Raw genomic sequence first — 22224 nt, forward strand, 5'->3', positions numbered from 1 at the left:
ATAACAATTCTATTCTGCCTTAAATGGAAATCATATCAACTGCTGGCAAAGAACTCCAGTAATATGGTAAAATGTTTTAAACTGTAATTAATATAGCTAGAATGTAATGGGTTGTTATCAATTACCTTCACATGTTTTTAGATCAGGCTTGTATATAAATCCTTTGGGACAGGTACAGGTGAAGCTTCCAGGGGTATTTCTGCATTGTCCATTGTCACACAGCAGCGTGTTCAGTGCACATTCATCAATGTCTGCAATGAAATTTAGAAACATTATGAGAAAAAAACATGCCTTGACAAGAGGCCATGAAATAATTCTGTTTCCAAACAGCCACATTTCATTAGGACTGATCTTCTGGGGCGGGGGTGGGGGTGGGGGTGGAGAGGGGAGAGAGAGATGCCTTGCATTGTTTTGCAAAGCCACTGAAAGAGCAGTTCCTTGGAGATGTTTAATAGCTTACAGGAATGGCCCTTGAAATTATTTAAAATAAAAAAATGCCCAGTACAAATGTAACTACAGTCATACCAGAAAGTAAAAAATTAAGATGATATATCCTTTTATTTTACAATTAATGTACTTTATTTCTCATCTGCTGATGATTTGCCATGAAAGTAAGAGTAACAATAACAGATGTATTAATTTAAACTACCTGGGTATCATCTAGAGAAAATTTCATTCTTTCCTGTTTACTTTATTTTATTCTTTTTAAAATTGGGGAAATTTGAAAAACTTGTTTATGTTTTTCTGGATCCCTTTCCTTCCTCCCTCCCTTTCCCAGTGCTTTATTATTTTAATGAATATTCAACCTACAGAAGTTTTGCCATTTCCTCTTTTTATAAAAGATTTATCTATTTGGCACAGTCATAATGCTGAAAATCACCCTTTGGTCTTGTCTACATTAGAAATTATCTTCAAAATTTCTCACCCTTCATACTGCTGGAGTTGCTCCACTGATTGTAGAAATGGTGAGAGCACTAGTTTAGATTGGCTGCTCGTAGCCACTGGCATTTAAACCCCCATGTTTTCTAGACCTGTTCTGGGCTGGGTTAGATGCTCTGGGGAAAGAGACTAGTCTACACTAGCTGCAGGGGTGGGAAATTTGAATAAAAATGCTAGTGCAGACATGATCTTTGGGAAGCCAAAGCTCAAGAGTCCTTAGGGGATCTTTGCATGAGTTTGGTCATTTGAGAGAAGCTGCAAGAAGGTGGCATGGGGCTATAAAGGATAGGTGAACATCAGTAAGGCCAAGACACAGAGGTGAAAGTAAGCCGGTCCAGTCCGGTCTGGTGTACCGGCAAGAGCCTGTAAGCCGTACCAGACTGCCTTCCCCAGGCAGGTGATTTAAAGGGCCCGGGGCTCCTGACAGCAGCTGGAGCCCTGGGCCCTTTAAATTGCCGCCGGAGCCCTGCTGCCAGAGCCCCAGGTAGTGGAGGCGGCCGGGAGCCCCAGGGCTCAGACGGCGATTTAAAGGGCCCGGGGCTCCGCTGTGGTAGCGGCAGCCAGGAGCCCCGGGCCCTTTAAATCACCGCCAATGCCCCTGCTGCCGCCACTACCCCGAGGGCTCTGGCAGCGGGGCTCGGGCGGTGATTTAAAGGGCCCAGGGCTCCTGCCGCTGCGGGGAGCCCTGGGCCCTTTAAATCACCGCTGGAGCCCCGCTGCCAGAGTCCTGGGGTAATGGCGGTGGCCGGGGGCTCCATGCAATTTAAAGGGCCTGGGGCTCCACTGTGGTAGCAGCGGCCGGAGCCCCGGGCCCTTTAAGTTGCCCCTGAGCCCCCAGCCGCCTCTGAAGCTGGTAGCTCCAGCGGTGATTTAAAGGGCCCGGGGCTCCCAGCCGCTACTACCGCACCCAGAGCCCTGGGCCCTTTAAATCTTAATTTAAAGGGCCTGGGGATTTAAGGGCCCTGCCTCTTCCGGTTGAGGCCCTGCCCCCTGCTCAGGACTCTGGCATACCGAGTCCTTTCAATTACTTTCACCCCTGCTCAGAGAGCAGTTAGGCAGAACTGGACGTGTCAGAGAGACCTCAAAAAGCGTTGAGAGAAGCTGGGAAGGCAACATATGAGAACAGCAGAACATTACAAGGGGCAGGGAGATTTGGGAAGTAAAGCAGAAAGTCTCAGAAGCTTCAGAGTAGGCCAGGAAAGTAGATGGAGAGGGCCAGGAGAAAGACTACAGAGAAATGGGAAAAGATTTGTGATGAAGCATGGAAACATACTGGTGCAGTAACTGGGTGGGCTTGGAAGAGTGGCTGGAAAGGTCAGAGTTGGGTAGGACAGAAGAGATGCAATAAGTAGGGGCGGACACTGTGGAAGTTGGAAGTTGGACACAGCATGCCGGAGGACAGGAAGAGCATTGAGGAGCACGGACAGGAAGGTGGACAGATCAGGTGAAGCCTCAGAGAATATCAGTGGAGCGGATGGGAAGGATCAATGGAACACTTGGGCGGAGGGAGTCAAACATCAAGGTTTGATAGGGAAAAAGGGAAATTTCATACCAATGCAGTTTTTCCCGCTTGCATCCACTTCATACCCAGAATTACATATGCATTTATATGTTCCACGCAGATTCTCACAGATTCCATTTGGGCAGATATCAGGATTCAGTGCACATTCGTTAATATCTGCACAAACACAACAAAGTTCATGATTTTCTTTGGACGATCAAATTCACTAAACTAGAAAAAGTCATCTTTTTCAATATCAAGACCATTGAGTTTCCATGTTTTCACGAGGATGCCTTTCTAATTAAGAACTCCCATACAGAAAGTCACTCTCCCAAGAATGAAGACCCCCACCTTCCTGGTGATTAACCTCCACCGCTAACCCATTGGTGTTTGAAGTCCTGCAGAGGTAAACAGGAGCTGGAGGTTACGTGAAATCACTTAAACTAGTGTTCTCCCATGTGAAAACAGAGTGCTAAGGAATCACTGCATAGCCCACTTCATTACACTTGCAGGGTAGTGCTCTGTGGCCCTTACTCCTGAACACTGCCTGCTTTCTATGCAGCACAGTCTCACTGACTTCAGTCATGAGCACTGTTTGCAGGAGTAAGGCTTTGCAGGAACTGGCTCTAAGATTACAAGGCTTTAAAGGGAACCACAAGAACCTGCTAATCTCTGATCAATCGTGCAGGACCATAATACTGTTAAAATGAAGTCACTGCATTATGCACAGCTGAGCATACATTGTTCCTGATCCCACTGCAGAATGTGCCATGGGCCAGTTGCTCACTGGAGAGTAAGTTGGGAGGATGAGGGATCATTGGATAAAGAGAGAATCAACAGCACAGAGTATTTTCCTCATTGAGGGTTCCCTTTTTTCCTCTCTTCACAGCTGGTGTTCCCTGCTACAGCTATGGTGCTGAAAATGAGGAGCAATCCATCACAACACAGTTATTTATGAGGCAATTTACAAACATCTGCCCTGCATTTAAGGTCAAATAGGTGATTTATCAGGCCTCCCAGCACCATCCCAGGGGATGGGCTATGTTAGTTAAAGTATCCAGTAAGCTAAATGCACACTGTGTTTTGTTGTTCTGTGTGGCTGCAGGCTGGGGTTCTCTAGATAATGAAATGTATAATGCTGCAGTAAAAATACATGGCTTACAAATCTGCTGCTCCCAAAGAGCATTCCTATGTAAGCCTGATGAGTGTATGTGCTTGAGCAGCCATTGGAGTGAAATGAGGCGTTCCATGGGTTTAAACCTAGGCTTATTTCTTTGAACATGCTGCAAACCATTCACAGACCCTTCCTCTCACTTCTTCCCTAAAGCAACCCCTTTTACAGTAACTCATCGCATTGACTCTTTTACCCTGGTCTAAATTTCAAGTGATACTGTTCTGTGCTCTTACCTCTTCCTTCTAAATCCAGGCCTGGTCCACTGCTGCACAGAGCCTGGTACTCAGCTGAAAAATATTAAAAATAGATGTTTATTTGGTTTCTTTTTAGCTAATTGTTTGCAAGGTCGCCTACAAACAGATTTATTATCCCATTGCAACAAAGCACCTTGCCATCACTTTAAAAATGTCATTACCATCACCTGGCTGTAAAGCTCATCAACTTTAGGATATTTTAGCAAAAATACACAAAGGGGACATGCAAATTAGCCACATGTGTGTATTTTGTGACAAATCCAGGCCACAATGATATGTGATATCTGTAAGGTGGAGAAGCAAGAAAGTTTTCAGACACTCACAGGAACTCATTTTTACAAGGAGTCTCACAAGTTTCTGTGCATGCCTAAATTCTTCTGATGCGCTCACAATGCTCAGACAGCACTGCACAGCCATAACCGGACTAAATACCACCACAAGATACAGGTCATCACCTTCCACCGCATATGTATTTTGCTAACTGTCCATATAATTACACTGCTGTTAATTTAGGTAACAGCCATCCCTATATACCTAGCGGTCTCTCTCTTTTTTTTCAGTACTGCCACATGCAAAATGTGTTCCACTGCCATCATAACGAGCAATTTAATTTGTGTACCAAAGACCCTATGTTTAACAGATGTTCTAACTCATTCAGACTGTCAATAACTTGGATCAAGTGTTTGGTCCCTGGTCCCAAAGGAATTGAAACAAAGATATCCTGGGTTAAACATCTTGCAAAGGGACTCTGCTGAACACCTTGTTCTGGCAAAACTCCCATGTCAAGATTGGGTCTGAAGTAATCTTACACACATACATTTAAAATAGATTGCTTTCACTGCCTTGAGTCATATAACCACTTTCACATAAGATGAAAATAATCTAATACACCTTGGAGTCTGCACATGGCTACCTTTAGAACAGGGGTAGGATACATTTTGAACGGGGCTGTAGGGTTAGCGTGGGAGGAGTTTCTGAGCAGCAAGAGATAAACTCCTTCCTTTGAGGAAGTTCTTCGGCTCCTGAAACAATAACTTATATGTGAAAAATTCTCTCCTCCCTCCTGCCTCGAAAGCTGAAGATGTCCTATATTTTACCCTTCACAAGTTGGCATCTTTAACAATAGAAGAGGAGGGCAAAAGATCCCAGAAGAAACAACTTCCACACGTGTAAACGTTCTGTTAAATTTATTCAAATATAAAACAGAAGTCAATGGCATTGGGCCTTACCTTTTCAAAAAGTTTTAACTGTACCGTGCAGTAAAAAGGGAGCCCTGGTATCAACAGGTTTCAGAGTAACAGCCGTGTTAGTTTGTATTCTCAAAACGAAAGAGAGTACTTGTGGCACCTTAGAGACTAACCAATTTATTTGAGCATAAGCTTTTCGTGATACTTTCCACAGTATGCATCTGATGAAGTGAGCTCTAGCTCACGAAAGCTTATGCTCAAATAAATTGGTTAGTCTCTAAGGTGCCACAAGTACTCCTTTTCTTTCTGGTATCAACAGACACTGATGGAAAAACTCTTTCCTACTCTGATAACATTCTGGTGTTTTGTTGCTATTCTAACTAACGTGGCTTATTGTCAACTGGTGAACAGCAAGGTTTCTTTGAAGATCACATGTCAACTAAAGTAGGCTAATTTGTTCCAACTGGTTACATCTCCCTGTCCCTTTTTGTAAAATTGCCAATTAAAACTAAGATCAAAAAAATCCTGAACTATCTTCGCCTACAAAGTAGATACCAGATTATCTTGAGATCCTTCTGTGCTACGCATTTTACGGCACATTTCGCTTGAATACAATAACTATCTTCTATCTGCTACCCAAGAGCCATAAACCTGGAAATGCTGGACGCCCCATCATCTCAGGCATTGGCACCCTGACAGCAAAATTGTCTGGCTATGTAGACTCTCTCCTCAGGCCCTACACTCCCAGCACTCCCAGCTATCTTCAAGACACCACTGACTTCCTGAGGAAAGTACAATCCATCAGTGATCTTCCTGAAAACACCATCCTGGCCACTACGGATGTAGAAGCCCTCTACACCAACATTCCACACAAAGATGGACTACAAGCCATCAGGAACAGTATCCCCAATAATGTTACGGCAAACCTGGTGGCTGAACTTTGTGACTTTGTCCTCACCCATAACTATTTCACATTTGGGGACAATGTATACCTTCAAATCAGCGGCACTGCTATGGGTACCCGCATGGCCCCACAGTATGCCAACATTTTTACGGCTGACTTAGAACAACACTTCCTCAGCTCTCATCCCCTAACGCCCCTACTCTACTTGCGCTACATTGATGACATCTTCATCATCTGGACCCATGGAAAAGAAGCCCTTGAGGAATTCCACCATGATTTCAACAATTTCTATCTCACCATCAACCTCAGCCCTCTACACCTACAGTCCACACAAGAGACCCACTTCCTGGACACTACAGTGCTAATAAGCGATGGTCACATAAACACCACCCTATATTGGAAACCTACTGACCACTATGCCTACCTACATGCCTCCAGCTTTCATCCAGACCACACCACACGATCCATCATCTACAGCCAAGCTCTGCAATACAACCACATTTGCTCCAATCCCTCAGACAGAGACAAACACCTACAAGATCTCTATCAAGTGTTCTTACAACTACAATACCCACCTTCTGAGGTGAAGAAACAGATTGACAGAGTCAGAAGAGTACCCAGAAGTCACCTACTACAGGACAGGCCCAACAAATAAAATAACAGAATGCCACTAGCCATCACCTCCAGCCCCCAACTAAAACCTCTCCAAAGCATCATCAAGGATATACAACCTATCCTGAAGGACGACCCATCACTCTCACAGATCTTGGGAGACAGGCCAGTCCTTGCTTACAGACAGCCCGCCAACCTGAAGCAAATACTCACCAGCAACCACACACCACACAACAGAACCACTAACCCAGGAACCTATCCTTGCAACAAAACCTGTTGCCAACTGTGTCCACATATCTATTCAGGGGACACCATCATAGGGCCTAATCACATCAGCCACACTATCAGAGGCTCGTTCACCTGCACCTCTACCAATGTGATATATGCCATCATGTGCCAGCAATGCCCCTCTGCCACGTACATTGGCCAAACTGGACAGTCTCTACATAAAAGAATAAATGGACACAAATCAGACATCAAGAATTATAACATTCAAAAACCAGTTGGAGAACACTTCAGCCTCCCTGAACACTCAATTACAGACCTAAAAGTGGCAATTCTTCAACAAAAAAACTTCAAAACCAGACTCCAACGAGAGACTGCTGAATTGGAATTAATTTGCAAACTGGATACAATTAACTTAGGCTTGAATAAGGGGGTCATTACACAAAGTAAAACTATTTCCCCATGTTTATTCCCCCCCCCGCCCCGCTGTTCCTCAGACGTTCTTGTCAACTGCTGGAAATGACCCACCTTGATTATCACTACAAAAGTCCCCCCTCCTCCCCCGCTCTCCTGTTGGTAATAGCTCACCTTACCTGACCACTCTCGTTACAGTGTGTATGGTAACACCCACTGTTTCATGTTCTCTGTGTATATTAATCTCCCCACTGTATTTTCCACTTAATGCATCTGATGAAGTGAGCTGTAGCTCACGAAAGCTTATGCTCAAATAAATTTGTTAGTCTCTAAGGTGCCTTTTCTTTTTGTGGATACAGACTAACACAGCTGCTACTCTGAAACCATTTGTAGACAGTGAAGAGAACCAATAGATTAACTATGGCCCTGATTCTGCAACTGGCTCAGCACAGGGACCCCCATTGTCTTATTTACTGGCTTCTGTCTCGGGACCGTGTCAGTACACTGTTCCTGTAAAAAGTGCTTTTCTAGCAGCAGTACCTTCACAGCGAAAATGACTAGGATTGCAAGCTTGCCAGAGTGTAGTTATGGTCCAAAGAAGTGAACGGTATTGTCTTGGGGAGTTTCGGGTTAGAGTCTCAAGTATCCTTCACTGGGCTCCCCTTTTTGCATCCACAATTGGAAGACATGATTTTGACTAATCCCAGTTATTTGTGGACACAACTTAGGTCATTTAGTTATCCAGAACAGAAGGTACAATTAACTATTCAGACACCCTCAGTTACCTAAAATGTGCCCACAAATAATTTTGAGGTCAAAACTGTGTCCACAGTTATTCATGTTGACAACAAAGGAGGCCACTGCTTGAAAATCTGGCATAATGCTTGCAGTGATCATGGGCCAGATTCTTGGTGTTCATTTATGCCTCTTAAAAAAATATTCACCCCTGTACTCTTCATACATGCACAGCAGCAGACGTTCCAAGACACAGCAATGTGTGTTTCATGTACCTGAGGTTACACTTCTCCAGATTTAGGATTTATGAATGACAGGATCAATGCATGTGACTTTTTATTTTAATACTGTCAGAATTGAGACCTTTGTAAAAATTAATCATCAATGGAAAGTTTAGGTCAAATTTCATCCTTCTTAAACATACAGTACCTGAATTTTGAGCAGGACATGGCTGGCACGGTTCTCCAAAGGCATAGTCAGTGCTGGCACAACAACATTCCGATTTAGTAACAGCGCCAAATAACGGTTTAACACATTGACCTCTCTTGTACCCACCATAGCATGTGCTTCGCATGTGCGTATCTAAATGAGAAACGTAATCCATCAGGGATCTAGCAGAGTCACAAGAATAATGCCATAAATCAAAATACATTCAGTCACACCTTTAAAATCAGATTTTAAACACTGTGAAATAGCTGAAATATATAATTTTTGCTCATCATTTTCTCAGTAGATCTCACTCCAGTATAACCTCTCTCATCATTTAGTGCTCAGCTCAATGCAAAGAATTCTGCTTCTTTGCGCTGTAAGCCTGACAGGGGCTGAAAAGGCTGAGGAAAGTCAATTCTCCATAGCTACTGCATGCTAAAGTAAGCTTACTAAGTTGAGCCCTTATAGAGATAGCCTGTCAAAAAATCAGCTTTTGAAAACTGAACAATTCAGCCAGGCTATTAAACAAGAGATAATTTTACATTACTCTGGGACCTTTCATCTCAAAATATTTATTAATGAAATCTTGCAACTTCCATGTGAAGAATGTATGTATGTAGGTATATCTGTATTATTATTATCATTATTTAATGGCATGGTAATTGCAATTTTTAACTGGCAACCACTGTAGTAATATACATTTGAATATAGGACGGCTTCAAGACCGAAAGGTAGTCTTGGGAGTCAGTCATGTGACAGGGGCATTAACTTTTCATAACATTGACCCATGTCACATGACTGGACTCCAGAAATGCAGATTAGCACAAACCAACACTCTGAGCTGTCACGCCATTTTTGAAGGAAAAAAACTATATAAACAATGTTATTTTGGAATATTCCACTTTATTCTCAGATTTAAAGGGTGATTTCACTTTACATCAAATTGTTTTCCTTCTGTTTCTATCTAAATGTATTATTTGTTCCTGACTCATACAGGCCCAAACATACATGCTGGAACTAGGGGGCTCCTGCACCCCCTGGCTTGAAGAGGTTTCCTTTATATACAGGGTATACAGTTTGGTTCAATGGCTCTCAGCACTCCCATTATCCTTGCTCTGTTCCAGCACCCATGGGCCCAAATTCATCACTTGTGAAACTCCAGGGATTAAGCCCAGTGAGTTTGTATTTTGTGCAATATAAGGGTCAGGACAGAAATGCTGAGCTAAGCAACTCCATTCTGCCACCTGACTTCTAAATGGCCCACAAGCTATCTCCAAAACAAAGTGAGAATCTGCAGCCACACTGCAGCCACTTCACTGTTTTTCCTTAGAGAGACAGAATATGCACAAAAGCAAAAACACGGATGCTTTTGTTTTAAACTGATAACTCGTAGGTCAAAAAAAAGGGCTAGACATTTGGAAGTTCACATAATTTGTAATAGTAAACAGAAAAAGAGGGGGTAAACAGATGGGACATAGTGTTTCAAGGATCAGGGCCAGAGGTCCTAACAAACAAGAAGTTAACCAGGCTACTCCTGTGCATAAAGTTACACATTTCTGTGTTTGCAGGATTGGGGCCTATACAAGGTACGTGATTTTTTTTTTCAAACTACGAGACTACAAATTATTTTAAAATGGGTGGTAATCTTTCTTGGTTATGCAAAGAGATAGATCTCTAGACACTGGAAAAGTTCTCATGTCCCACCTTAAAAAAACTGATATGTTGACATAGAAGAAATTTACTTGATAGGAAAATTTTATCTATAATGTTAATGACAAAACTAAAAAAATATTGTGATATTGGGAGAATTTCTCTCTTGTGTAAAGGAAAGCAGTGATGTGCTAATGGGAGGTACTTCTTCTTACGAACGGTTTTATGCACCTGTTTTAAAATACAATGGCCAGATTTTCAGCTGATGTAAATTGATATTGTGCCATTGACTTTAATAGAGCTATGCTGATTTACATCAGCTAAGAACCTTGCCCGAGAAATTTTTTGAAAAGAAAAGAAAGGAAAAAGAAAATAGAGAAAAGTGAACAATTATAGTGAGCCTCACAAACAGAGACATTCATTAGTTTGGGAGCACCTACCAATCCAGTGTCATGTGCTATGTGCTATGAGCTAAACCATGGTGTGTCCATCATTGCAATTTTAATGCTATTGCTCAGTTAGTTAATTGTGACTTGTCTCACAATGAGTTTGTCTTACCAACGCACACACGTCCATCTAGTCCAACTACAAGACCTGGGAAGCAGTCACATCTGAAAGAGCCATCAGTGTTCACACAGCGCCCGTTCATGCATATTCCAGCTGTCTCACACTCATCGATGTCTGTTAAAGAACAGAATAAGCTTTATTAGAAATTAAATTAAACCATCTTCAATGCCTGACTGAAACTTGCATTTGTGAGGCTTATTTTCAATGTATTCAATAAAAACAAACACAAATCACTTCACCAAATGAAATATGAGTGCAATTTTTTAAAAATAAAAAACCCTCCAACATTAGTTCATTCTATGAAGCAGAAAGAGCAAAATTCAGGGCAAAAAATATCCTGCTTTCCGTGGATTTTCCTCCAGTGAAGAGAGCTACATTTTCCTAATATGTTCCCAAGAGATGCATAATCCAAAATAAGGGTCACTCAGGCAAAAACAGAACTGGAGGAAGGAGGAAACCATGAATGTTAAGACAAAGGACTTGTGTAGTGTTTAACAGGGCATTCCCTGTCTGTGTTACCATTTAGTTTGTGCTGTAAGAAATCAGGCCAGATAGCAAATTAAAGCTTTGACCCCTATGACTAGTCTTCACGGGGCCCCCAAAGAATTTTCTTCTTCCTGCTGTGTGTTCAGTTTTTGGGAGCACTTCTGAATGCTAAGCGTCCAAGCCCAGCCCACACATCATGTCCCCATGGTGATCTGCATGACAATTGGGTTTTTATATCAGATGCTTGTTACAGCCCTTCACATAAATTTTTTAATGGGAAAATTACACACCAGCCTCGTAAGGAATTTTTTAATGAACTGAACCCTGAACAACTGTTAAATAAAAGCTATCATCTTTGTCCAACAATAGCTACATGGAACAATAAGTCCTGTTGCACTGAAACACAAGGTTAAAACTATTTAACATTTGAGTTGGGAGGTCAAATTAGTCAAACATTTTAATAGACTGCATACCCTGCTAACAGAGATAGCATTTTCTTGACAGAGGGAATAAGCTATTTTTCTACAATTAAGAATTACAGAGGGAATGTTTTAAAATATTGTTTGGAAGCATGTATAACACTTACAAAATAATCACTTTAGAACAACTCTCAAACAACGGATGACAATTTCCTTTTTTTCTGACCTTAAACGTGAAAATTGAGAGTGAAACACCTCTATGTTTTTCTTGGGTTGTGTTGTTTGACACAAAATATAGCTTGTATGATCCAAGATTCCTTGTTCAAAATATATTTTTAATAGAAGTTATATTTGATTACATGGGCTAAATTAATTTCAGTTGGCCTGCAAGCTTTTGTTCTGTTTCAAACAGACAGATAAATCATGAATTCCTTCCCTACTTTACACTCAGTCCTTACTCAGACCACACTCTCGTAGAGTTTTGTTGGAGTAAAAGCTGAGACAGAACTTCAGGATTTGGGCCACAGTGTGTATCAGTGGAGACTGTTCTTGACTAGATGACAAGCAAATCCTTTTAGCAGGTATACACGTTCTATAAAACGTCATCTTAAACTTTTTCTAAAGTTTATTTTTAGGGGTTATTTAAAAGAAAGAACTGAACAAGCATAAATGTGTATATTTTTCCTTTCTCGTTTTAGTGGGTTTTTAAAAATGTTTTGTAACTTCATAAAAATAAAGACTGGAATATAAAACACATTTCTTTCCGTACAACTCAATGCACTTTACAAAGATAGGTAAGCATTATCACCACCTTCTTAAAGATCAGGAAACTGAGGCACAGAGAGGTAAAGTGATCTGCCCCAAAAAATCACACACATCAAGCGAAGTGCTAGCTTCACTGAAATCAATGGCAAGAGTCCTATGGACTTCAATGTGGCCAGGATTCCACCCATTAAGCCTATTGCAGAACCAGGAATAAAACCCAAATTCTGGCTCTGACTGGACTATGTAGCCTCCTTCCATGAAAGGATGACATTTTGACAACCCCAACAACTGTAAGTTTTCCCCCACTGACTTTGCCAGCATGTCTCAACCTTGTTCTGAAGAAACTTATCTACAGGATTCACTCTCCATGTCTAATCTGTCTTTGTCCTTTCCACTTAGATTGCCAATTAGTGGCAATTGTGAAGGACCTTTCAGATGTGCAAGCAAGTTCCCTAAATTCTGAACTGAAAACAACTTATTTCACAGGCCACTAAACATTCACTTTCAATCCTGCTGACTAGGGCAGGATTTGTGATCTGAAGGTGAAACCATTTATTAAATGTATAAAACAGCAACAATGCGCCCAACATGTAAAATATCATAAAAGGAACTGTCATGGTAAATAAGTTTAATGTCCTCTGTATTACAGGGAATACTCACAACTATGGTGTAATATTCCTTTTGGGTACATTATTTCATTAAAGCTTGAGTGAAATTTTTCAGACAGCCAGATACATGCCCCTACACATACTTAAATGCCAGTTTTATGGAACTAAGGGTCAATTTCAACATCCTAACAAGGGGTTAGGAAAGTGTTTTTACGGCACCCATGTTTCAAAACTCAGCTTACGGTGCATCAAATGAGATCCTTATAAGAGTGGGATGGTGTATATTGCAGATCTTATATTCCTTTTGATCCCTCAACAAGTTTGGCAAAACACTTGTCAATTTCACACCAAAACTGTAGCCAGTTTCCTGCATAGCTGTCAGTTTCTGTGCACACATACCCAACTTGCATGTGTAATGATAGTAATTGCATGTGCAAATTAGAGGCCAGATTCTCAGTTAGTGTAAACTGAGGTATCACCGTTGACTTCAACAAAGATTTACCAGAAGAGTATCTGGCTCTAGGATTGCAATTGCATGTGTTTGTGTAGGTGCATGCAGTGCAAAAATCTGGCACGAAACGCTTACTTGCTGAAAATACTACTTTTTAGTCAGAAAGAAACCATTTACTCTGTAATGGTGTATACAGAGAGGAGTTAATGAGGATGAACAATAAAATCAACAGGAAAAATCATTAAACATAGATTTTTTAAAACACATGTAGCTGTTAATGTGATGACAGAAGTTGAATAGGGAATTATGTTAATTTTAACCACAATGTATTTCTGGGAGCTAATAAATGTTATTTCAGGAAGGTCTGTGGTTGGAGGTGGGAAGGAGGGATAGTTGAGGTGAATATAAAAGTTGAAAGCAAAGTGAAGATGGATTTTGACCAAATAACAATCTCACCTTTCCTGGCTATTTATGTGCTCATTCTTAGAGCTCAAGGTTTACTCTGAGTGTTGAAAAGTAATGGGGGAAACCCTCTATTTTATTGCAAAATCTGTTCCAGCTTTCAGCAGGAATCATTTGAGTTGCCTGCAATTTTGGATAATTTTCAAACTTTTTCCCTTTGATGCACAGAAGTAACATTTCTCTGGGCCAGGAATACCTTTTTGTCTGGATCCTCACTACTGTTTGGCCCTCAGGCACACAACTGAGGTTGGGGAAGCGGAGAATCACAGGTTTGTTTATTTAAGACCATGAGTCAATTTATCTACTGAATTTTTGATCTAGGTCATTTCCTTGCAGAAATTCACTTAAAAAGATCATTAAGATGATTATGCCAAAAGTGAAAGTTAATGAGGGCTTTTGGAATAAGTCCCTGTGGGGGGCTCAGGTTGCTGGTGACACCACATGTCAAACTTTGTGCCAGTGACACTGGTGTTCTGCAGCAGATGGCTGCCAGGGGCCTTATGCCACGGCAACCTTCCACCCACCTATGAGCCCACATTCCATTGCCATTCTGCATCCTCACCAGTTGAAACATTGGCAATGATTCTCTTCATGCTAGGATGACGGCAGATGCAGATACAGTGTTACTGGCCACATCTGCTTTAAGAGATGAAGGAACAGTATTGCTGGTGGCTGCCAACATTATTAGTGATGGCAGCTGTGTGTCCACAACAAATAGAGAGCAGTCACTAGACAGCGGTGCTGAGGCAAGGACAACTATCACGGGGCTTTAAGTCTGAGTTAGTGTCTTGCCCATGTTTGTATTTCCTCTTGCTGCCCATTCAGACACTGACATACAGAAAAAGACAAGTTCTTAGTCCTCTACTTCTCATTTGCATCCTTATCACCCTTCCCTCTCCCGCCCTAACACACAAAGAGGCCGAGTGCCCATTCTCAAAAACCAAAACAAAACTGAACCAAAATGCATTCCTGTGTGTCTGTGCAAGTTACAGCTGGCTCAGCCAGTGACTAAGCTCCAAGGCTGAGGAGACACTTGGTCAGAGGCAGCGGAGTGTGTGTGTGTGGGGGGGGAGTTACATGTTTGTTTGAGAAATTAGTGGAGAGTTGTTTCTTCTATGACCATCTTGAACAAACAGCCCTATGGGCTCTACGAGAATAAGCTGCTCTCTGGCACAAAACATGCAACTCTCATCCAGTTTCCTGAATTTTGGATAGATCTGCCTTGCAGCTTCAGTAGGAGAGGTGTCAAATTATTATTGTATTCGCTTTTCAGAGCTCTATGAGATCTGTTGAACCTGATCTGGGTCCAAGTTCTCAGACAAGGTGTGGTTCCAATCCAGCCCTTAAGACATGGATTCACATTCATTCGTCTTTCGTATTAACGATACTTTAAAAAACAGAGTATTAACTGAAATCAAAACCATGATTTTTATTACTGCTCTTCAGGGGAAAAAAAATAGAAGCAAACCTCAAGTGTGCTTCAATGAGCTGAGTTTTTTTTAAAATTACCCTAGGGTATTGTTGACTTGATCCCCAGAGCTAAAAGATTTATAATTTTTAAAAAGAAAAACTAAGGAACTTGGCTGAGTATTTGTTTATTCCTTGCTTCAACTTCTACTTTGTGCCTATAAAAATTGTTGAAATATGAGATTTATACATAGAAAACTTCCAGTTCTTTAAGGGACAGGACGGAAACTATGATGACATAGCCAGCAAAGAGAATGCTACATTGTCATCCAGTGAGGGTGAGACGAATTATCATAGCAAAGGGGAAAGACTAAACTACTGTGGTGCTCTCATCTAGGTCCCCACCATGCAGGGTGCTGTACAGGGTGGGAAGTACAGAGACAGGAGTGTGAGAAAGATCCAAGGAGGGCAGAGAGTCAGGATGTCTGGGTGGCCAAGGAGAGAGGAGCAGGAGAAGACAAGAAAAGGGAAAGCATGTGGGAACCAAGCTACAGAAGATGTTACAGGTAAAGACCAGGAGTGTCATTGGGTCAAATCCTTCAAGCAACATCCTTCTTCGCTCAAGCAACATTTCCCACTGATTATTTGGGAGCGTTGCTAACACTGTGGATAGGAGAAATTGCCTTGGTCCATGACAGATCTTTCCAGCTGATTAAAGAATTTATTTGATGCAAAACTTGCTGAATCCTTCTTGGTCTCAAGGGTCAGTGTGGGGTGGAAGAGTAGGAAGAAATTCAGTGATTCTTTAAGCTGTCACAGAGATATGAATCACAGGCCCCTTGAAAACACTAATGTATTGTAATCACTATTGTCAAACACTCACCATTGCAATAACGTCCATCAGATGCTAACTGAAAACCAGGTTTACAAATGCACTTAAAGCTGCCGTCTTCATTGATACACATCCCATTAAGGCACATGTTCCTTATGCTACATTCATCCATATCTGAAATTGCACACAATGGATACAAATGTTCACACTGATGAAACAGTAAGAGAGATTCTGTTAACTCCCTCCTCAAGATAATGAACCAAACCAAACATATGTGGCTGTGTGAATCTATGATAAATATCAACAGGTGATGGAATCAAAATCCAGTGTGGCGGATGCCCCAGAGAAATTACTCATATTTGTAGCAATGAATCATTTGTCGATGAAGGAATAGGTCTGAAATCACTGAAAAGCACAAAAAAGACATTCAGACTCTTGAAATCCTTAAAACTGCCACCTGGGAAAACACTTGTGGTTTTTTTAATTGAGACCTAAACCTCCCTTGGTGAAGAGGAAGTATGGTTTTCAGATATATGAGAGCTTGACTATAGGCAACCTCTAGGCTGAAAGGTAATCACAATTTTTTTTTATCATTACGATAAGAACACCTACAGGTGGATGGAGGAGAAGATTGTGTTAGGAGTGAAAATTTCTCTAACCCCCATTAGTCCCAAATTTGTGTTATGTAGACTCCCTAGTATGTTGCTCAAATCTGCACAGGAAAATGCAATGGGGCTCTCTTCAGATGCTAACATTCTGATCATTAGCTTCCATTTAAAATAAAAGTATCACTTCACTTTCTTTCGGTGACAAGTTACCTATTAAAATACTTGCTGACTAACCACTGAACTGTACAAGCACGGGGTATCCTCTGTGACCTCGCTGTATAGCATAAAAGATACTTTGCTATTGTCTGAGAAATGTCTAGGTTGTAATATGAAGAAAAAACATTTTCAATATTTCAAAACAAGTAATCTATTGGTTAATGCTGACACACAAGTTATAAATATAATAGACAAATTCTCCGCAATTCTTACATATATAGTAAAGTATTAATTGGGATATTGAAAGAGAGCTAAAGGGGGTCAATTCGTTGCTGTCCTGCACCTTCTGCAATCATTCACATCAATGCTCTCTCTCATTTTGGTAACATTTTATACTTCGCTTTGCATTTATTCTGCACTGGTATAAATAAGCATGCAAGACAGCAATGAATTGGTCCCATTAAATCTATCAAATATCAGGACTGGTCATCAGTTTAATCTAAAAGGCTACACTTATAATCTTACATGTGCAGCACAATTGCCATGGTCTTTAATGAGAACTGGATGTGAGAGCAAACTTTGATCTATTACAGTGCAGCCGATGCAATGAGTTTAGAAGTTGATGCAATACACAGTGCTCAGATACATTCTGGCAACATGCTTAATGGAATGACAAATGTTTTATCAGATTGTCATAATTACTGCTCTGGTTCTTATTAGCACATGGAGTTTAGTGGGAAAGGAAGAAGTCAGGCCTTGGGTAACAATGGATTTTCATTTGTATTTAGATGACGTAGTTACATATTTGATATTTAAAAAGAAGTCCATAGTGTTAAATTAAACCTAAAGGGAGCAGGACAAATAGATCCCTAAAATGTCTGTCTCTACCAAGGATTAATAAAAGCGCTACTAACATAAAATCCCTGGATCATAATGACATTACAATATATTCAGAATCATGCTATTTTCCTTAATTTTGCAGCTGTCTTGGATAGAAATTATACTCCTAGACATAGCGTGGTTTCTTTTTACTTACAGGCTAAGTCTGACCAAAATTATTTATGATTTTTAAAAAAAACTGTGTATCTATCCCAACCAGGAATTTTGGCACTAAGTCTTTGAGCTGAATCACTGAGATAATATTCTGCCAAAAACATTTCTAAGAACAGTGCTTGAAATTCTTTTAACGTATGAATAGATCATTGGGAACTCTCCCAAGGACCTTGGGAAGCATGATAAAGAACATTCTTCATTTTTTTTCACTATAGGTCTATGAGGTAGGAACACATCAGTTAAGTTCCCATTTTCAAATTTTGAAACACCTAGTTTTTTGCAGGTTGGCCCAAACTAAATCCACATGAAGCACATTGCTAGTCACCCAATAAAGTTCCATTAAAGCGTGCTGTTAATCTCACAGTAAGATCATGAAGCGTGTGACTTATGCTCCACTCTAAAACATACCACTCCCATCAAAGGAACTCTACATTTTGCGATAGTGGTATGAACTATTTCTTTTGCTGGACAGACATCCTGTTGCCAATTGCCAAGCCACGGCTCCAGAACTGGCTGCAAAGGATGGTTTACTTGCCCTCCCAGACACAGGAAAAGGTATTTAGAAATTTGATTCCCAGCTCCTTCTCTCCCTCTACCCCAAAGACTTTTTATTATTTTTTAGAGTGAGTAATCTCTTGGAATTGTAATTACCAATGGGAAATAACTTCAGAAAAAAACTCTTACCTTCACAGTTTTTTCCATCAACTGCCACATGAAAGCCAGCATTGCAAACACAGTGAAAACTGCCATCTGTGTTTATGCACCGTCCATTATTACAGATCCGGCCATTCTGTAAACATTCATCGATATCTGAAAGACAAGCCAAAAATCAAAATATAAGTGTGATTTCTTTTCCAGTTTTTTGATTCCATGTAAAAATTACCTTTGCCTGGAAAAGTTTGATTTGCATAACTGAACATTAAGAAGGTGGAAAGAGTATCAAATGATCAGTTTGAAAGAAATTTCAATTTGCAATAGGAACTGAACCTTAGTTCAGAAAACACTAGACTGTAACTTGCTAAAATAGGGTTCAGGCTCCTTCTTACTTTTTCTATGTGGGTTTCTGCATTTCAGTTCCTTACAAAAAGGGTTTTCACTAAAATCTAAACTTACTAAAAGCAAAAGGTTAAACAAAACCAAAGGATTTTTGTCCTTTGCTGTTGCTGTCTGAAGTAAGAATATAGTGGGAAATTCTGAGACTTTCCCACCGCCAAAATATGTTTTCTGCTCATTTTTATATTTAAATCATCAGATCCTCATTTCCCTCTCTCTGCTGGAGGCCCTTGGCAAGATCTTGGAGGACCTGCCTAGTGGTATCACACAAGGCTGGCAGCTCTCCCTCTCCCCCTAATGAGGGGGGAGGAGATCCTGAGACATACTGTCTAGACATTTTTTAGATTGCTCAGTGTTCTTCATCAAGGGCTGGAGCATCTCCCAGAGATTCTTGCACTCAGGGGACTCTGTGCACAAAGATCTCAACCAGTTCATGCAAATGCCTCCTCAACTACCCAGTCACTCTCCATTTCCCCAGACACGCTGTAGATGCCCCCTGACAGGTGTTCAGGACCAAAAGGGCTCTGCTAGGGGTTGGGGATGAGCAGAGAACAGACTGCACTCCAGACTCATGTCCCCTGCTAACTATGTTGGTATCTGAGGCAGAATTATTGGTGCTTGAAATCCACAGTTCCCTTCCATGGCAACCCATCTTCACTGAGCACTTGTAGAGGGAACCCAGTCAATAGTTGGGCTGCCAGGGAACGGAGGTACCAGCAGAGGCAAGAATCGTCACATGGACAGTTTCTGCCTCAGCAAATCCCATTCCCCATGATTCCTAGGAACTGTGTGAAGACCTGGGAAGCCTACCCTCAGAGTGACAGGGGTGATGGACAGGAAATGAGGCACATGGAATTTTCCTGCCCCTTGGGCCCCTTCCTTCAGCCTCCTGTACAAAGTTGAGTGTGGGGCTTGGTCTCAGGTAATTAGAATGGCAGTTCTTAAGGATCTTCACTTTTATTTACCTGCTGCTATCTGACTTGTGGTGAAGAAACTAATATTTGCAATTTTGTTGTTCCCGAAAGCAGATAGAGGGCAACAGATGCAACAGTATGTTTTGTTCCACTTGTGGTTTTTAATTACAACATTGTTGTTGATTTTTCTTTTCAGAACTATTAGCAACCACAAAGCTGTCTTTCACCTGAGAGAGCCGTGCATGTTCTTTAGCTTCTACCTTTTCCATGCATGACCCATCTCCTCTTGCTCTTTGAAAGGTTATAGCATAACAACATGATGATTACCAGTTTTTGGCTCTCTGACTCCCAGATACACATGACTCTTATGGTTGATCCTGGTAACATTTCTTATACTTTTCAGTGCTATTTTACTTGCCTCCTTATGTCACTGAATTAAGTTCTCTAGGTTTCAATCACTAGTCACAGAGCTGTCAGCTTTATTCAGGAAAATCTCTTTACTGGGCCCATATTTGAGATCCTCACTAATTTTTACTCAGTCAAACTCCCACTGAAGTTCTTGGGAATTTGACTGAGTAATAATTGAGTAAGTACCGTGGGATCTGGCATGCTATGTTTAATAATTACATCAGTGTAAGTTATGGTCCCACAAGGGCACCCACTCTAGGCTTCAGGCTCCCTTGGCTGTTACCTCTTCTGAGTGGAGACATTCACCTCACTCCCTTCTTACCAGGGTAGTTTCAGGCTGCACAGCCCCTGACAATACTGTCATATCCAAGCAAGCAACTCTGCTTAAGCAAGCCTGCTTACTTTCTCTTTGGAGACTAACAATAGACTAATTGTCCACCATTATAAGCACAGCACTTCCTATGCACGCCTATTATATTCTTATGGTAAAAGCACTCCAGAGAAAACAACAGAAGAATCTATATGCGTGCTAATAAACCTACCAGAGATCACCCCAAGCCTAAAATGGGCGCTGGCAGAAGAAGTCCTTCAAACCCCACCAAGAGGTTTCCTGTGGTTTCAAGTTCATCACAGCTTCAGCTCAGAACAAGCACACAGTATTATGGGACCCTCTGTAGGCCCAGTCCTTCTAAGGACCAGGGGTCCTTATTTGTGGACCGGGGTCCTGTCCGTTTGCTGGATCAGGAAGAAGGCCTGGAGCCTGTTTAAAACCAGGCAATTTAATCAAAAAATCCTTTGTGTGTGTGTGTTGGTCCCTGGAGAATCCAGTTTGAATTAGATGCAAACCTCTCCAAAGGGTTGATAAGCAGAGGAATTACATTAGCACATCTTAAGTTACATAAAATCACACAAACAATTGCATGTTTAATACAATGTACCCAAAAGCATTGAATCTAATTCAATCATATTTATCTTCATTCCATAAGGTTTGGGCAGGATATTATCGTATCTGTCACAGATTCATCCCATGGTACCTTAGAACCAGGAGTCTATAAATGTTTTATGATTACGCAGGATTTTTCAGAAAGGGGTGCCCCAGTAAAGATGTACATGCAACTGTACAAACTCACATTTGGTAGGTGTTACAGACATGGTCGTGCAGGCAAAACAGGCACTTGCATGTGCAGTTGTTCACTGTAAGTGTAAATGCTGTTTTTTCAGACACAAAAGGAGCATGCACATTTTGGCAAACACACTTTTGAATAACTGTTCCTTAAAGTCCTTTGTATAGCAGTGGTCCTGCCTGTTTTAGCATATTTTAAAACTGCAGCTAGACAAGCAGAGCTGTGATGGATTGCAAAGGGCCTGTTAAGTGACCACACAGTAACTGCAATGGCCACCAGGCTTTAGACATTTATGTGTTTCATGAGTCACAGCCAATCAAAGTAAAGCAGTGTAACAAACATGCCCCATGACTAAATTCATCCCCTGAAGTGCACATCATTGGCACTTTTTCTGCATGCCCTACTGTTCTGCAGACAGCTGTTTGTACTATTGCTGTCCTTTTGAGTCAGAAAGGAAAATCCCACATCAGTGCTGGTGGCTTTCTTTTCAAGGTTTTTTGGCAATGAGGCACGTGGTGATGAGCCTCTCTCGTCCCCTCACTGCTAAGACTGCTTGCAGATGTTTTCTCTGGGCTTTGTTTTTTAATTCTTTGCTTCCATCTCTGATCCCCTAATCCCACTCGGATTTCCGAACTCTGCTTTCTTCTGAGTGTCCAATAATATATCTTTAACCAAGCATAACAGCCCTGAATTACTTCTTCTTGAGACTCCTATGTGTAGTTGTGTTAAGAGTATCCAATTCTGACCTCATTAGGTTCTGTGATTCACCCACACCATATATATTAAATTGCTGGTTTAGGCACCACTGGTTTGGTGATTATCTTCACTTCTTCATTTGGTCTTTCCTATCACAGAATGTAGAGTACACGAAGAGCTGGTCTACGCTG

At 41.2% G+C, this 22224-nt stretch overlaps 1 protein-coding gene and 1 long non-coding RNA gene across 9 annotated transcripts in view; one reads left to right on the plus strand and one right to left on the minus strand.

Annotated features, from left to right (window-relative positions):
- The window catches only part of FBN1 (fibrillin 1), a 217648-nt gene that overhangs the window by 87094 nt on the left and 108330 nt on the right, over positions 1-22224 (minus strand). For all 7 annotated transcript variants that reach the window (XM_048867767.2, XM_048867769.2, XM_048867766.2 and 4 more), the window contains exons 14-20: positions 18523-18648; positions 16073-16195; positions 10583-10705; positions 8375-8527; positions 3848-3901; positions 2492-2617; positions 126-251 (exon numbers count right to left, since the gene is read on the minus strand). In XM_048867767.2, coding sequence (XP_048723724.1) covers positions 126-251; positions 2492-2617; positions 3848-3901; positions 8375-8527; positions 10583-10705; positions 16073-16195; positions 18523-18648 — 831 coding nt within the window. The remainder of the gene's footprint in view (positions 1-125; positions 252-2491; positions 2618-3847; positions 3902-8374; positions 8528-10582; positions 10706-16072; positions 16196-18522; positions 18649-22224) is intronic.
- LOC142073398 (uncharacterized) overlaps positions 18194-22224 on the plus strand; it is a 54616-nt gene continuing 50585 nt past the window's right edge. The window contains exon 1 of one of the 2 annotated variants that reach the window (XR_012670253.1): positions 18194-18393. This is a non-coding gene — a long non-coding RNA (uncharacterized LOC142073398). The remainder of the gene's footprint in view (positions 18394-22224) is intronic. The other variant, XR_012670254.1, reaches the window with a different exon arrangement.

Source organism: Caretta caretta, chromosome 10, assembly GCF_965140235.1.
Source record: "Caretta caretta isolate rCarCar2 chromosome 10, rCarCar1.hap1, whole genome shotgun sequence".
NCBI classification, from domain to species: Eukaryota; Metazoa; Chordata; order Testudines; family Cheloniidae; genus Caretta; species Caretta caretta.